This window comes from Polypterus senegalus, chromosome 4 (genome assembly GCF_016835505.1).
Source record: "Polypterus senegalus isolate Bchr_013 chromosome 4, ASM1683550v1, whole genome shotgun sequence".
Classification (NCBI taxonomy): Eukaryota; Metazoa; Chordata; class Cladistia; order Polypteriformes; family Polypteridae; genus Polypterus; species Polypterus senegalus.
In genome coordinates, this window is record NC_053157.1 from 155,943,428 (window position 1) to 155,956,419 (window position 12,992).

At 41.0% G+C, this 12,992-nt stretch overlaps 1 protein-coding gene across 5 annotated transcripts in view; it reads right to left on the minus strand.

Annotated features, from left to right (window-relative positions):
• Nucleotides 1–4,127: 4,127 nt before the first annotated feature.
• LOC120527752 (LIM domain-binding protein 2) overlaps nucleotides 4,128–12,992 on the minus strand; it is a 468,646-nt gene continuing 459,781 nt past the window's right edge. For all 5 annotated transcript variants that reach the window (XM_039751537.1, XM_039751536.1, XM_039751534.1 and 2 more), the window contains one exon: nucleotides 4,128–11,857. In XM_039751537.1, coding sequence (XP_039607471.1) covers nucleotides 11,627–11,857 — 231 coding nt within the window. In that variant the 3' untranslated portion in view covers nucleotides 4,128–11,626. The remainder of the gene's footprint in view (nucleotides 11,858–12,992) is intronic.

Here is a 12,992-nt window from a genome sequence, read left to right on the forward strand (position 1 = left end):
TAACCCCAAAAAGTGCTCTTGTGGCTGCCCATAATTTTCCTGTGGCCATTTGTCACTGCATGCTTGGCTCAGCAGGTGTTTGTTGTGTCACCCTTTAAACGGCTGCTTTTACGTTACAGCTCCATCATCAATCCATTTGGTTGCAGGGCAGTTGGTACTCAGCCACAATGGGTCAAACGCCAAACAGGGTGCTATTGTGTCACACACATACAGTATGGAGACATTTGGAAGTGACATCCAGAATAATTGTTTCAGAATTCTGGGTAAAATGGTGGCTGGCAATACCAAAGATAAGCTCAGGTTCATTTCACACTAAACATTCCTGAATCTTGTGGCTTATGCCTCCTATAATATCTCCAACATTGGGCAGAAACCCCTAAAATGTGAGAAATGCCTGGCAGGTCAAATGACAATGAGCTTGTGGGATTAACACTCACCTCACTTGGTGCTATTCTTTTAGCAGGTGATAACAGGCAAGATGGCACAGCCAAATTCTACTTAATCCACCAATTCACCCCCATTTTAACCTTCCCAGAGTTTACTAACCCAATCCACAGGCACAGAGACTGAAGCCAGCCAGGAGGAGCTCCGGACGAGGGACCAGTCTCCTCAGGGGGCCGACTGCCACACACACATCCGCAATCATGGTGCGTGTCGTCCAAGTTGTGCCTTCATAGTGAAGCTGCTGTTCTTTTACAATGTTCATTCTTGGCCCCTACAAATAAAATTTGTCTCCCACTTTCTCTGATTGCGACTCTTTTTGAAATGGCAACTTTAAAGGACTAACATCGAAAGAAATCATGTTAGAGGTTGATTGACACTTTTTGTATCCTGTCAATGTTGGTGATAAAGCCTGAAGGAGGCCTTCTACATCAGAAAAAGACCTCCTCCTGTGTACTAAAGATGGGAACTGCAAGTTTTTAATATTTTTCCTTTCTAGTGTACATTACCAGTAACACAACCAAACCAGCATGAAGGCTGAAATCCATGAAATCAAGTGTCATGTTGTTGTTCTAAGGTCAGACAGCAACATGTCCTCAGAGATTCACTCTCGCCTAGTCAATGTCTACCCAGGCCAGTCCTCTTCACGTGTCCAAGTCAACAGACAGTCAAATTTTGCTGTCTCAGTGGAAAATCATAGAGTGGTAAGATGGCGGACACTATGAGGGTTAATTGATAGTCAGAGGAATTCGTTCTTCATGAACTGGGCAGGCTGAGTGCCCAGAATGGGGTCTCATGTTCAAGTTCAGGTGTACAGCCACATTTAGTGAGTACAGTGAAATTCTTACATGTCTGACCAACATATATGCCATCACTCTCTAGGGACCTTCACTGTGCTACTCTGAAACTCCTAAAATAAATCATCACCACATCCAGGGTTCCAAAGAGAACGAATCTGGGGTGGCATCGAGAAGCAGCACCCAAGTAGGGATGAAACTCAGACAGTCAAGCAACAATAGAAACGGCAGGAGCTGTTTGTGCCTTATCCCAAGAACAATCAAAGTCTAAGTGGATGCCAGCAAGAGAGCTTGTGTGATGTTGAGGGTGTCCTCCATATGACTTACTGTGTCAAAGGACCCACCTAACTAATCAGTTTGCTTTGCTCTTTGCGATAGTTCTTACCATGATAATATTTTCGAGTTCAGGTCTATATTTTTGATGAGTCTGTTCTCTTGTACATTTCATTTGTATGTTTGCTCTTTAATACTTCACACACACACTTATTTATACACCACACTGCTTCCAATTTAAGACCCCCTGTGGCATGGCATGTCATTAAGTCTGTGGTAGAACGGCGAGATGCAGCTCAGACTTTGTGAGTGCAGGTGTCGTGACCTGTAGGGAGTGAAGCAGCACCCCAACCTCTCAGACACAACTAAACCACACAGACATGGGTTCTAATATTTTATTGTATAAAAAAAGTAAAAATTCCCTTTTACTTCTAGTACCTGGACCAGTCTCAGTTCTTTGTTTCCTGTTCTCCTGTCTCCCCCAGCGAGCGTTGCCCACCACCTCCCGACTCTCACTCACCGGCTGAGGCGGAGTGGCTGCTTTTCAACCGAAACCTGGGAGTATACGTCCGGTGCAACATGATGGCCATCTGGAAGCCCTTCTGGGTCAGGTGGAAACTGGGCCTCCAGCAGCTCCCTCTAGTGGCAACCATGCACCCCAACAGAGCTCCAACTCCCATGCAGGCCTGGGGGAGTCATGCCAGAGGGGTACTACCATCCAGTGTACTTGGTGAACAGAGGGACCTGGGAGGCAGTCTCACTCTCGGTCTCAATCTGCCCTTCACTTATAAAGTTTCCCAACCAGGAAAGGTGTCACTAACACCGTCCATCCGTCTGCGTTCTTTATAACCAGTAAACCCCCGATTCTCTAAAGAATCGCAAATCCAAGAATCTGTTCCATCCGATCTTTGGAGGGATGAAAAATCATGGAGGGTGGACGCGTCCTGGGAAAGTTTTTATTTAATGAAATAAATATATTTGTAGTAAAATGAACCAATTTATTAAAACTAAAATTGACATTTAATTGTTACATCATTTAAGTCCAAAATGTGTTTGAGTTGCTGCACTCATAAGTAAAAAAAATGCAAAGGTTTAAATGAAGAAAATTGGAAATAAAAAATTCATGTTAGGAATCATAATGGAACTTACTTTTAACACTGAATTACCCTAATGTGATTCAAAGAAGCCACACTGACAGCTGCCACACTGACTGCTGGCACAGTGGAGTAGCTGACTGCTGGTACTGTCAGTAGTCACCACTACTTCAAGTTTAAATATGTCACCATGGCAACTTGTTGGCATGCACGCTTTACCTCAAGTTTAGTTTACAGGTTGTGTTGTGTTGTTTGGGCACCACCTACTGACTCTGGGGCGCTAAGGCGATGTGCGCGCATGCTTTCGGCACGGCTTGCTTCTGGCATCTGGCATCCGTGAATATATACAACTTTCGTTTAGTAATATAGATGGCTTCCCATCCAACCCAGTCGCGATGTCAACCAACCTGTGTCATCTATGACTGTGTGCAGTAAGGATGGGAGGCCCCAAAGCTCTTAAAGGAGGAATAGGCCGATGAATTAGTTATGTGTGTACGAGAGATCTGCAATGCCATCCATCACTAGCGGCTCTTTGAATCGTTTAGGGAAGCACATGCCCTCGCAAAGGTCTCAGGAAAGGATAAGCGTGAATAAAAGAAAAAGAAAAATCATTTACGGATGAGAGAGACAAGAGTCGGCAGGTTAATCGATTGTGGGACAGAAAGACAGTGGAACCAGCAAGTGATGAGTGCCATTCGAGGGAATTTCAGATCAAACCTGTTGAGTAAGAGGATGCAGGCCAATTCGAAGTGACAGAGAGGGGGAGAGAGAAAGCTGAAGGAAACAGAGTGTGCTGACGTCTTATTTTTGCAGATTGAGCCTTAGGAGGAGAGACACTGGAGAAGGAGTCTGGGAGAACGCCAGATCAGAGTCTAACTGTAACTCTTGCTTTTATCTAGTTATTGGGTTTTGTTTTGGTAGCGGCGTGAGAAAGATACAACTATTTTCACTGCACCGCACAATGACCCTTTACTAAATACGCACTTTTGCCCCTCAAACGTGTTGTTGTCTCCTCACTGGCGCTAGTCCACCCTCGGTTCATGAACCACAAGATGCTCCAAAAGCAGAGGGTGCCTGTGGGCTGCGGGCACAGGGCATCACACGCCCTCAAAAACAGATTGAGAGGAAAAACATACGGGAACAGTAAATACAAAAAATGAGAAGCAGAGCAGGACACCAAGACCATATTTATACTGCAGTGGAATAAGTTACACCTTCAAAGATGACACTTTTTACTAACCTGTTCATTTAAAATGAAGCATTCCTAGGCATAGAAACACACCATTCCACAACACGTGAACTCCATTAGTCTGGATTATAAAGAGCCTTACTATCATACTACGATGCTGACTCGTGTACCATATAAAAATGTCTTGCTACAACACATGCCATGCCACAGAACAGCGCATCTTCCCTTTTATTTTCAATCCTTTGTGTTCTTAAGATTCTCAATTTTTGCAAGGATAAAGAACATTTTTTGTTTTGAAAAACAATATTCAAATAAACAGTCAAAAGAACTTCATTAAATTAAACATATAATGTTAACACATTTTATTGGCACACACAATGTCAAAGCATACATAAAATTCTTCATTAATAGGACACTAAGACTTGTTAATATTTTACATGTTGTGCAGATTATTAATATGCAGATGAAACAGATTGGCCTAATACAAATGCCCACATAAATATACAAGGAAAAAAGAATTTAACCAACTGAGGTCTTTATTTGTTTAGTTTTTTTTTTTTGCAAAAATATTAAACATACAAGTTTACATTGCCTGGAGGACTAATAAAACACCAAATTGAAGTAAAAGTACATTACAAACACAAACCTGTATATTCAGCTTCCCACAAATCAATGGGCTTCATGGCTTTAATATACTAGAATCATCAGCTTATTTACAGGACAAAGCTTTAACCCTTAGAAACGTCAGTTTTCAGGTATGGCGCCCACTTATAAAGAGCACTGGGTTTCAAATGCAAAGTGAAAAAGACAAAAACAAAATGCAAATGTTGTAAATCATTAAAAAGGGTTGGCGTACTGTACAAACCCCGAATTGGCAAAGCAATCGGTCATCTGGCTTACTGTTATTTATGACAGTCCACTCCGTGACTAGCCAGGGGTCCCCAGTACCTCCATTGCCACACTCTGTGACGTTTCCATCATCTTGTTAAAATTAGGTGCTTCTGAAATAATTTCACTAGCTTCTGCTGTTATGTAAAATATATTTTAAGATAAAAGTAGGTATATACTGAGCACAACGTCTACTGAAAAAAATCCATCGTTTAATATTTAGGCTTTTGATATATTGTGAATGAAATGAAATCATCTTGGAATAAGAAAACGTGAAAAGGGTTTTTAAAGTTTAAAATAATCACGCTGTCTGAATGCAAAACTTAACTTGGGTCTTCAAAAGGTTCACATTTCTTTAAATTGGAGAATCCAGCAAAAATATAAACATGGCTTACACTGCACACTCACATGTAGGCCGAATTTATCAGTCTTAACTTTCCTTACGAGCAAGACAGTGATTAAGTTAGTAAAACACCAATTATATTTAGTGTAAGAATAACAATTCAGAAGATCCATCCCACTAACAGAATTAATCACGAGTCACCGATGATCAGACTGGAGGTGGAATACAATTGCTCTGACAGAAAAAAAAGTGAGGGCTTTGAAATAAAAGCATCCATGGTATGTGAAACACATTTTTAACAGCTCATTATTTAAGCCTCTCACAATAAGTCGATATTTGGATGGACGATATTTTCGACAGACCTTACGCAGTGGACCCTCAAAGTCCCACTGAGCTTACTGCAGCTTTATCAAGTACGCGCCTCCACAATTATGAATACATTTCTGACATATAAGCCGTCTCTTTCCACACTGAAGGTAGTGTTAGGTGTGGTGAAGGGCAGGGACAGAAGAGACCCGATCATCGCTTCATGTTTTACTGGTCACGTTGGCAGATTTCTTCTTAGTGTGGTTTAAATGAAATATTTTAGGAAATAAATAGGATCACCCAGTCTGATGGGACTCAAATTAAATGTGGCCACCTGTTATGTTTTTTTTTTTTATAACATTGCGATGAACAGGAGATTTTAAACAGATATAAGTGGGAAAAAAAGAGGTAAAAAAACCACATCAATGCATTGAACTGACTAGAAGTCGACTTGTAAATATCAAATCAATTTTGCTCCACATACACAAGTGAAAGCGATTGATGGGATGAAATGACAGTTCTTGTTAATTTTACTCAAAGACTGTATAAAACTGACAGACTGATTTTAAAAGAGGAGTTATGGAGCCTCAGTTTGTTTTTTGATTGTTTGCGCTCTTATTATGTTCTGAATGGTCTACTTGGTTTTCTTTATGGGCTTCCGTGCGTTTTGATCGAATTGGGATTCTCCTCCAGGTTGGCTCTGAATGTGAACTAATATTGCAGGCCCCTGGGGAATGTCAGTGTGACTTGAAATCACTAAAGGGGGTTACATCTTGGGGGTCTCAGGCTGATGTTGGCCCCCTCGGTCCACTGCTGGGACTTTCAATGTGCCTCCTGAGTCACTCTGTGTTGTCTGGCCAGGCCCAGTCTCTTCACTTTGGTGGCTGCTATATAAAAAAAAAACAAAAAAAAAAAACACAACCCACAAAACATTTCATCCCCAATTTTTATGAATAAGGCCGTGACTTTCACTGCCAAGAACAGCTGGCTACTTTAGACCTCCTGGATGAAGGACCCCCTAAGAGCTGAACTGTTGAATGGGAGCTTGTGCTGCACCCCTGGGCCTTACATTTTACTCTTTACTGCATGGACTCAGCTGGTTGTTAGGGATCTTGTGAAAGGTGTTACTTGTGTTTCCACATGTAGTATAGGTTTTAACAAGCAGTTTTATATATTTGCTTTAGATTTTTATATACTGTAGATGTGCTGTGTCTCAAGCGTTTCATCGTCTTTGAACTTGTTCTCGTATTTGTGTTTCTGAACAAATTGCATTTTGTTAATGTGATCTGTTCTTTATATATATAATAAAAAAGAAAACAGAGATAATGGAAGAGTAAGGATTTTTGTGTTTTGCATGTTTGTTTGACTGCTACTGGAGCAGTTTGTCTGAACCCAGCAAAAGCCCAAGTGCCAAAATAGTTAAAGGGGAAGTGGTAAGGCATATAAATAAATACCCTCCCGCAGCAAGAAATGTTGTCATATGAAGTGAAAAGGATGAAAGGATTTAAGTTAGTTAATAATATGTTAGTAAGAGCTACGATATGTCATCGTGTAGACCGGTCTACCCTCACTGCTGGTCCTCGTCTTGTGAGCACTGCCGCCTGATACAGTGTCTTTGTCTTAGCTGATGAATGAGATGAATGGATCGATCGCATACTAAATGTTATCTGACCAGAGTGGATAGGGCATTTTAAGCAGAAATCTATAGAGTCATTTTTACCAAATGGCTGGAAAACAGCAGAAACTTCAAGCTGATGGAAACAAATCGGCACTCAGTGGGGTGTGCGTAGGGCAAAGTAAAGCACCTGAACTGGCGCCTGTTGAGCAAGGTGACCAAATGTCCAGGCCAGGAAAACACAGGCAGAAAAGGAGAGCAAGAGTTTTATTACATTTTAAAGAACTCTGTGTTTTATGGTAATTAATAGCGATATATTCAATACTAATGTGCACCTCTGGAGAATTTCTCACTCTAACAATCTCCCTAATATCATGATATCTACCATTAAATTTTGCCCAATTTCTACACTACACTGCAGAAAAGTATCTGGTCAGACACTCGTTTAAATAAAGGCAAAACATTTACAAAAGAAGTTGCAACAAATACTGAAAAAGCAAATGAAAAGGCAAAACTATTTTATCTGACATAGTCTCGTATGTTTTCTTTGAGTTTTGTGTAAATCATTTCCTTGCGTAAGTACAGTCAGGTTCATGTGCATTCAGGGGCTCGAGCCTCTGAAAATTGGGGGACCGTGTATAAAAATGTCTGTCTTTTATAAACATCTCCTACAACATTTTTGTTGCATTAAAGCTGAAATTCTACACGTCAAACACATCTTGATTGATTTGTTTCAATCCATGTGGTGGTGTGCAGAGCCAAAATTGTGAAAATTGTGTCACTGACCAAATCCTTATGGACCTGACGGTATGTAAATCATCGACTGGACAAGCAAGACCTGAGAGAAAGCACGTCAGGTCACCTAAATGAAACATGACTGGAGCGAGGCCCACACCAATGTGCTCCACAATCTATGGGCCTCTTCATTGTCACGGTGCAGGGTGAAGTTCTGTGTGCTGTAATCTGCAGCCTATGCGCTCACACGTGTAAATGTTGGGAATTAAAAATCACGTCGACTTTATTTGTATTGTAATTGTCTCCTGAGAAAATATAGGGCCCCCATGCTAAATCTGTCTGATCAACGTCAATTTATTTGATGAAATTCGCCGTCAGTTTCTTGGTGCTGACTCTTCTTGTCATTGCGACCAAACTATTTACATACTGAAATTTTCACAGCCACCGGTTGGTGGAGAGAGGGGTATCATCCTGGGCTGTCGCTAACTCTGCTGTCTCCACCCCCCACAGCTGCAAGCTGACACCCATTGAGGGCAAATGACTCCACCCCTTCCAGCCAGAGTCCTATAAAAGAGCAGATGGCCCAGACAAGTGGCGTCTCATTTTGGGCCTGAACTGCTACCAGAATGTAGCTCCCAAGGAAGATATGCTCTATTAAGCTGACACTTTAAAAAAAAAATAAGTCACAAAGATGGCTTTTGTTTTGTTTAACTGCCATTAGCGCCATCAAGCGTACTTTTTGTTTACTATCATTTGTGTTAGGATTAAAAGGGCTTGCCCTGCTAGCACCCTAACACTTCCTTGACGCCCATGAATGGTGTTACGCCTGTCCACAGTGGATATCAAAGAGAGTCCTGTCTGCAGCGTGTTTTTGTTTTATTAATTATCTTAGTGGTCCGGTTTTCTCCCCCAGTCCAAAGACATGCAGGTTAGATGGACTGGCGATGCTAAACTGGTCTGTGCGCCCTGTGTGTGTGTGTTCACCCTGCGACAGACTGAGGCCCTGCTCCAGCTACCCCAGAACCCTGCTCAGGACAAGTGGCTTTGAAGATGGATGGACGGATGGGTACGAATGCAATTCAAATTCTGATATTTTTCTGCATTGTCTCAGATAATGCTTTTAAAATAACACAGAATCTAGAGCCTGAATTGATTTTAATTTAATTTAGTTGAATAGAAACATCCCAGAAACAGAAACACAGAATGTTTAATAAGACAAACATCTATTATTGTACAAAAATGTTTGGCTTTAAATCTTATGTTAATACACACCAGACTCACATCGTAATGGACGGGACTCCACTTCATTGTTTTGTATTTGATGTGTAAATCCAGGCCACTGGCTGTAAGTCAACTTTATCGTAGAAAAGTCGAGAAAGTACAAGTTTTGCTTTAAGTGCAAACCCAAAAAGCTGCGTTCATCACCGCTACCATAAGAAAACCATTTTTAAAGGTTTTAAAACAAAACATTAGTTAAAAGAGGGCAATATCATTCTGCTCATCTGTCCGTTCTTATACTAAAATAAATTTTGTTCCGCTGGCTTAATATATCTATTTAATTCATGTAAAATGGTACAGTGCTTTGCATCTTGTTATGCTATTTATAAAAATATTACAATTTTCAGTAAGGTTTGGCATTTCAAATTAAAAACTACTAAATGTAGGAACTTGTACAACTAAAGATGTCTGTCTGCGGTGGGCTGGCGCCCTGCCTTGTGCCCTGTATTGGGTGGGATTGGGTCCAGCAGACCCCCGTGACCCTGTAGTTAGGATATAGTGGGTTGGATGATGGATGGATGGAAGATGTCTGTGCATCATCCTAAATGGAAAAACGCAGTAATAAAGGCCGCCAGCACAGCCAATTAAAATGTCTTTACAAGCAGATAGTGCTTTGGCGTGTGTTATGTGCTGGTACAATGTACATGAGACAATGGGCAAAGCGGCTATGGCATGCAGTAGGACGTGAAAGAACGTGGGGATCTTTCAGTCTAATCAGCTGCCTGCGCGCTACGTACAAACACGGATATGAAAATAAACAGAACGTATCCCGATCTTGTATGTCACATGGGCTACAAATAGATACAAATCTAGGGGGTCATCCTCGGTTTAAAGACACTTCAGCAAGCGTCCTCTTTGTCTTCAGTGCTTCTGGAAAGTTGTGTTCTTAATCATGTGAAACTCCACTTCAGTGGGAAATGGGCAACACCCGAATTTTCAGAGTTCAGTAATAGGACCATTTTTTTCTCTTTTTACCTGACATAACTGTTTCTTCACAGTCTTATAAACTTGTTAACATGGTTTCCCTCGGCCTGGATGAGTTTTCTGAAGTTACACTAACCGCCCAAAGATGAGCACTATGTATGTCAGCCCAGGATAAAATAGCATCGGTGTGTCCAATGACGGACTGACATCTTAGGCAGGTCAGCACCCAAGTTCTGCTAGGACAGATAGGCTCTTGCTGCCTTAGGCCGTACAAATAAAAAAATGGGGAAAAAACACTGAACACATATTAGTAATAAATGTCACTAAACTGTGACCAACAGACGCAGTTCTGATCGAGATCCCTAGTTCAACGTGTCTACAATGAGGATAGTCGCACTGCCTTTTCACACAGTCTTCATCTGGCTGGTGTTTTCTTACTACATGGGTACTGTTTTCTACCGAGACGCTTCTCACAGACCTGTTGTATGCAACCAAAAACCAAGCAATAGTTACAGCAGCTTAGGACAACGAGATAATGGAACTTTCACAAAGGTGGTTCAATAGAGTTCAAAATCAGACATGGACTTTTTTGAGGAAAACATTTAAGAAACTAGGCAGGGAAAAAAAAAGGTTTTCTTGAAATCCTCAGGTTGGTCATTCTGCTGAAAGCAAAAATTGTAAAAACAAATGATTTGTCATGTCGGGATGGCTTTGAACAGAACAAACCGATTATAAGATAAAATACAAAACACTGCAAGAGAAAGAAAAATAAATGTTAGTGTAGGTCTTTATATAATACAAGATCAGAAGAAGATGCACTGAATGCATTTAGGCATAATATGTCCTGACTTTAATAAAAGTGTTGTGAAGCCACTTGATTTGATATAATGATTAAAATTCGCAATAAAGTCAAATAAGGGAGTGCACGGTTTCACACCTTGTGATCTTCATAAATGCCATCTGGTATCTAACACTGCCCTTGAGAAAAATGGACGCCATTTCATGTGTGGTCAGAGTGAATTCTTACAAAAGGAAACAAAAACTGACCAAAACAGATAAAGAGCACAGTGGTGATTTTATGATGGCCTAAAGGCGGGTACATCTCTGTTACAATTTGATAGAAACTTTAAAAAAAAAAAAAAAAAGCTTTTGTAAGAAAAAAAGAAAAAAAAAAAAACAATAGTCCAACTTTGTTTTGTTTGCCAGAGGTAAGAAAATTCCAGCAGGAAAGACATTTGGGTGCTGCCATTACTGCGTCGCCTAACTTTTGTATTTGTCTCATTTGCAACTAAAAAGTAAAAATAGTTTTTGCACAAATGTTCGACACAATAGGGTAGTAGAAGAATTCAAGTAGCCGTATTCAAAAAGATCTGGTAGTGCCACTGCTGGCTCTTACTATACATTTAACCTTCATCGTTTTGACAGTATATATATATATATGTATATGTATATTTTTTCTTTATATATTATATATACTGTATTTATAGTATGATAAAAAAAGTCTTCACTGTTCCTGCTAAGAGTCACAAAATTCTTTCTGTGTATGTAAAAATGTGTATTTATAACATGTGTTTCATATTGCAATCCCAAGTTTATCTCCGGTGTTACAAGTAACACAGAATTCCTACACCTCGATATCAGAATAGAGTACAGCGCTGACTTCATACCCACAGAGTACAGAATGTAGCGAGAGCAACTGCAGAATGGGAAGAGCAGCCAGATTCCTCTCATTTCCGTGCCACTTTATTGAGATGGCTGCGGGGCTGTGTTTTCCGACTTGGAATCCTGGTTATTTGGAGGTTTGCTGTTCCATGGGCTATTGTTGCCAAGTGCTGGAGAGTTATTGAAGTCTTCTTCATCATCGATGCCATTGGCCGCATCATACTGTGTGTTCTCCAGCCTCGTGATGAGACGCTCGTCCTCGTCTCCAAACTCCCCACCCATTAGAGTGGGCTCTCCGACCACCATCACATCCTGTCAAGATTAACAATAGATGGGCATGACTATCACAAATCCTCAAAAACATTTCTGCATGCATCACTGTTATAGAGCTGCAAAGTAAACCGGGCAAAGGATAATCCAGTTAAGGTCTAAGACTGTTGGCTCTCTGAAGATGATGCAATGAACAAGCAGTACAGTACAAGTAAGTATAAATGGGTTAGGCATAATTTTAGTCAACATTCTCGCCTATCTGCTGCTGACATGGGCTCTGCCTTTGTATGCCCCAACGATGGAAAATTAACTTGAGAGATCAGACAGGTAGGTGGAGGAATTGTAGAATTGCACCACACATTGTATATGGCTTCCTTATTTACAGAATCGGAGTATTTTTGGATCTGAGTAATCGTGAAAGGCAGTTGATGAGTTGATGTCACTTCCTCATCCCCCTAAATCCCCCACAACAGAAGCAGTAGCAGCTTGGGTTGGAAAGTCATGGTATTACGTGATACCAAACGCCTTGCAGATTTCTTCTATGGATATGAAGAAAATTCGAGCAATGCAATTCAAGGAGAATCTCGTGGACAGTTTAACCCCTTACACAGCTTTGTTAAATTAATTTAAAATAAAAGTCAACTTCCTAATATGATGTTTCTGCAGAATAAAAACACACCAGAGATGACTGTGTACAGAGAGTGCAGACCTATAAATACCTGGGAGTGCAGCTGGATAATAAATTGGACTGGACCGCCAATACTGATGCTCTGTGCAAGAGAGGACAGAGCCAACTATACTTCCTTAGAAGGCTGGCGTCTTTCAACATCTGTAATAAAATGCTGCAGATGTTCTATCAGACAGTTGTGGCGAGTGCCCTCTTCTACGCGGTGGTGTGCTGGGGAGGCAGCATAAAGAAGAGGGACACCTCATGCCTGGACAAACTGGTGAGGAAGGCAGACTCTGTTCTAGGTATAGAGCTGGACAGTTTGACATCCGTGGCAGAGTGACGGGCGCTGAGCAGACTCCTGTCAGTCATGGAGAATCCAATGTTTCCACTAAACAGTATCATCACCAGATAGAGGAGCAGCTTCAGGAACAGACTGCTGTCACTGTCCTGTTCTACTAACAGGACAGTGGAGATCGATCCTCCTGCACACTATGCGACTCTTCAATT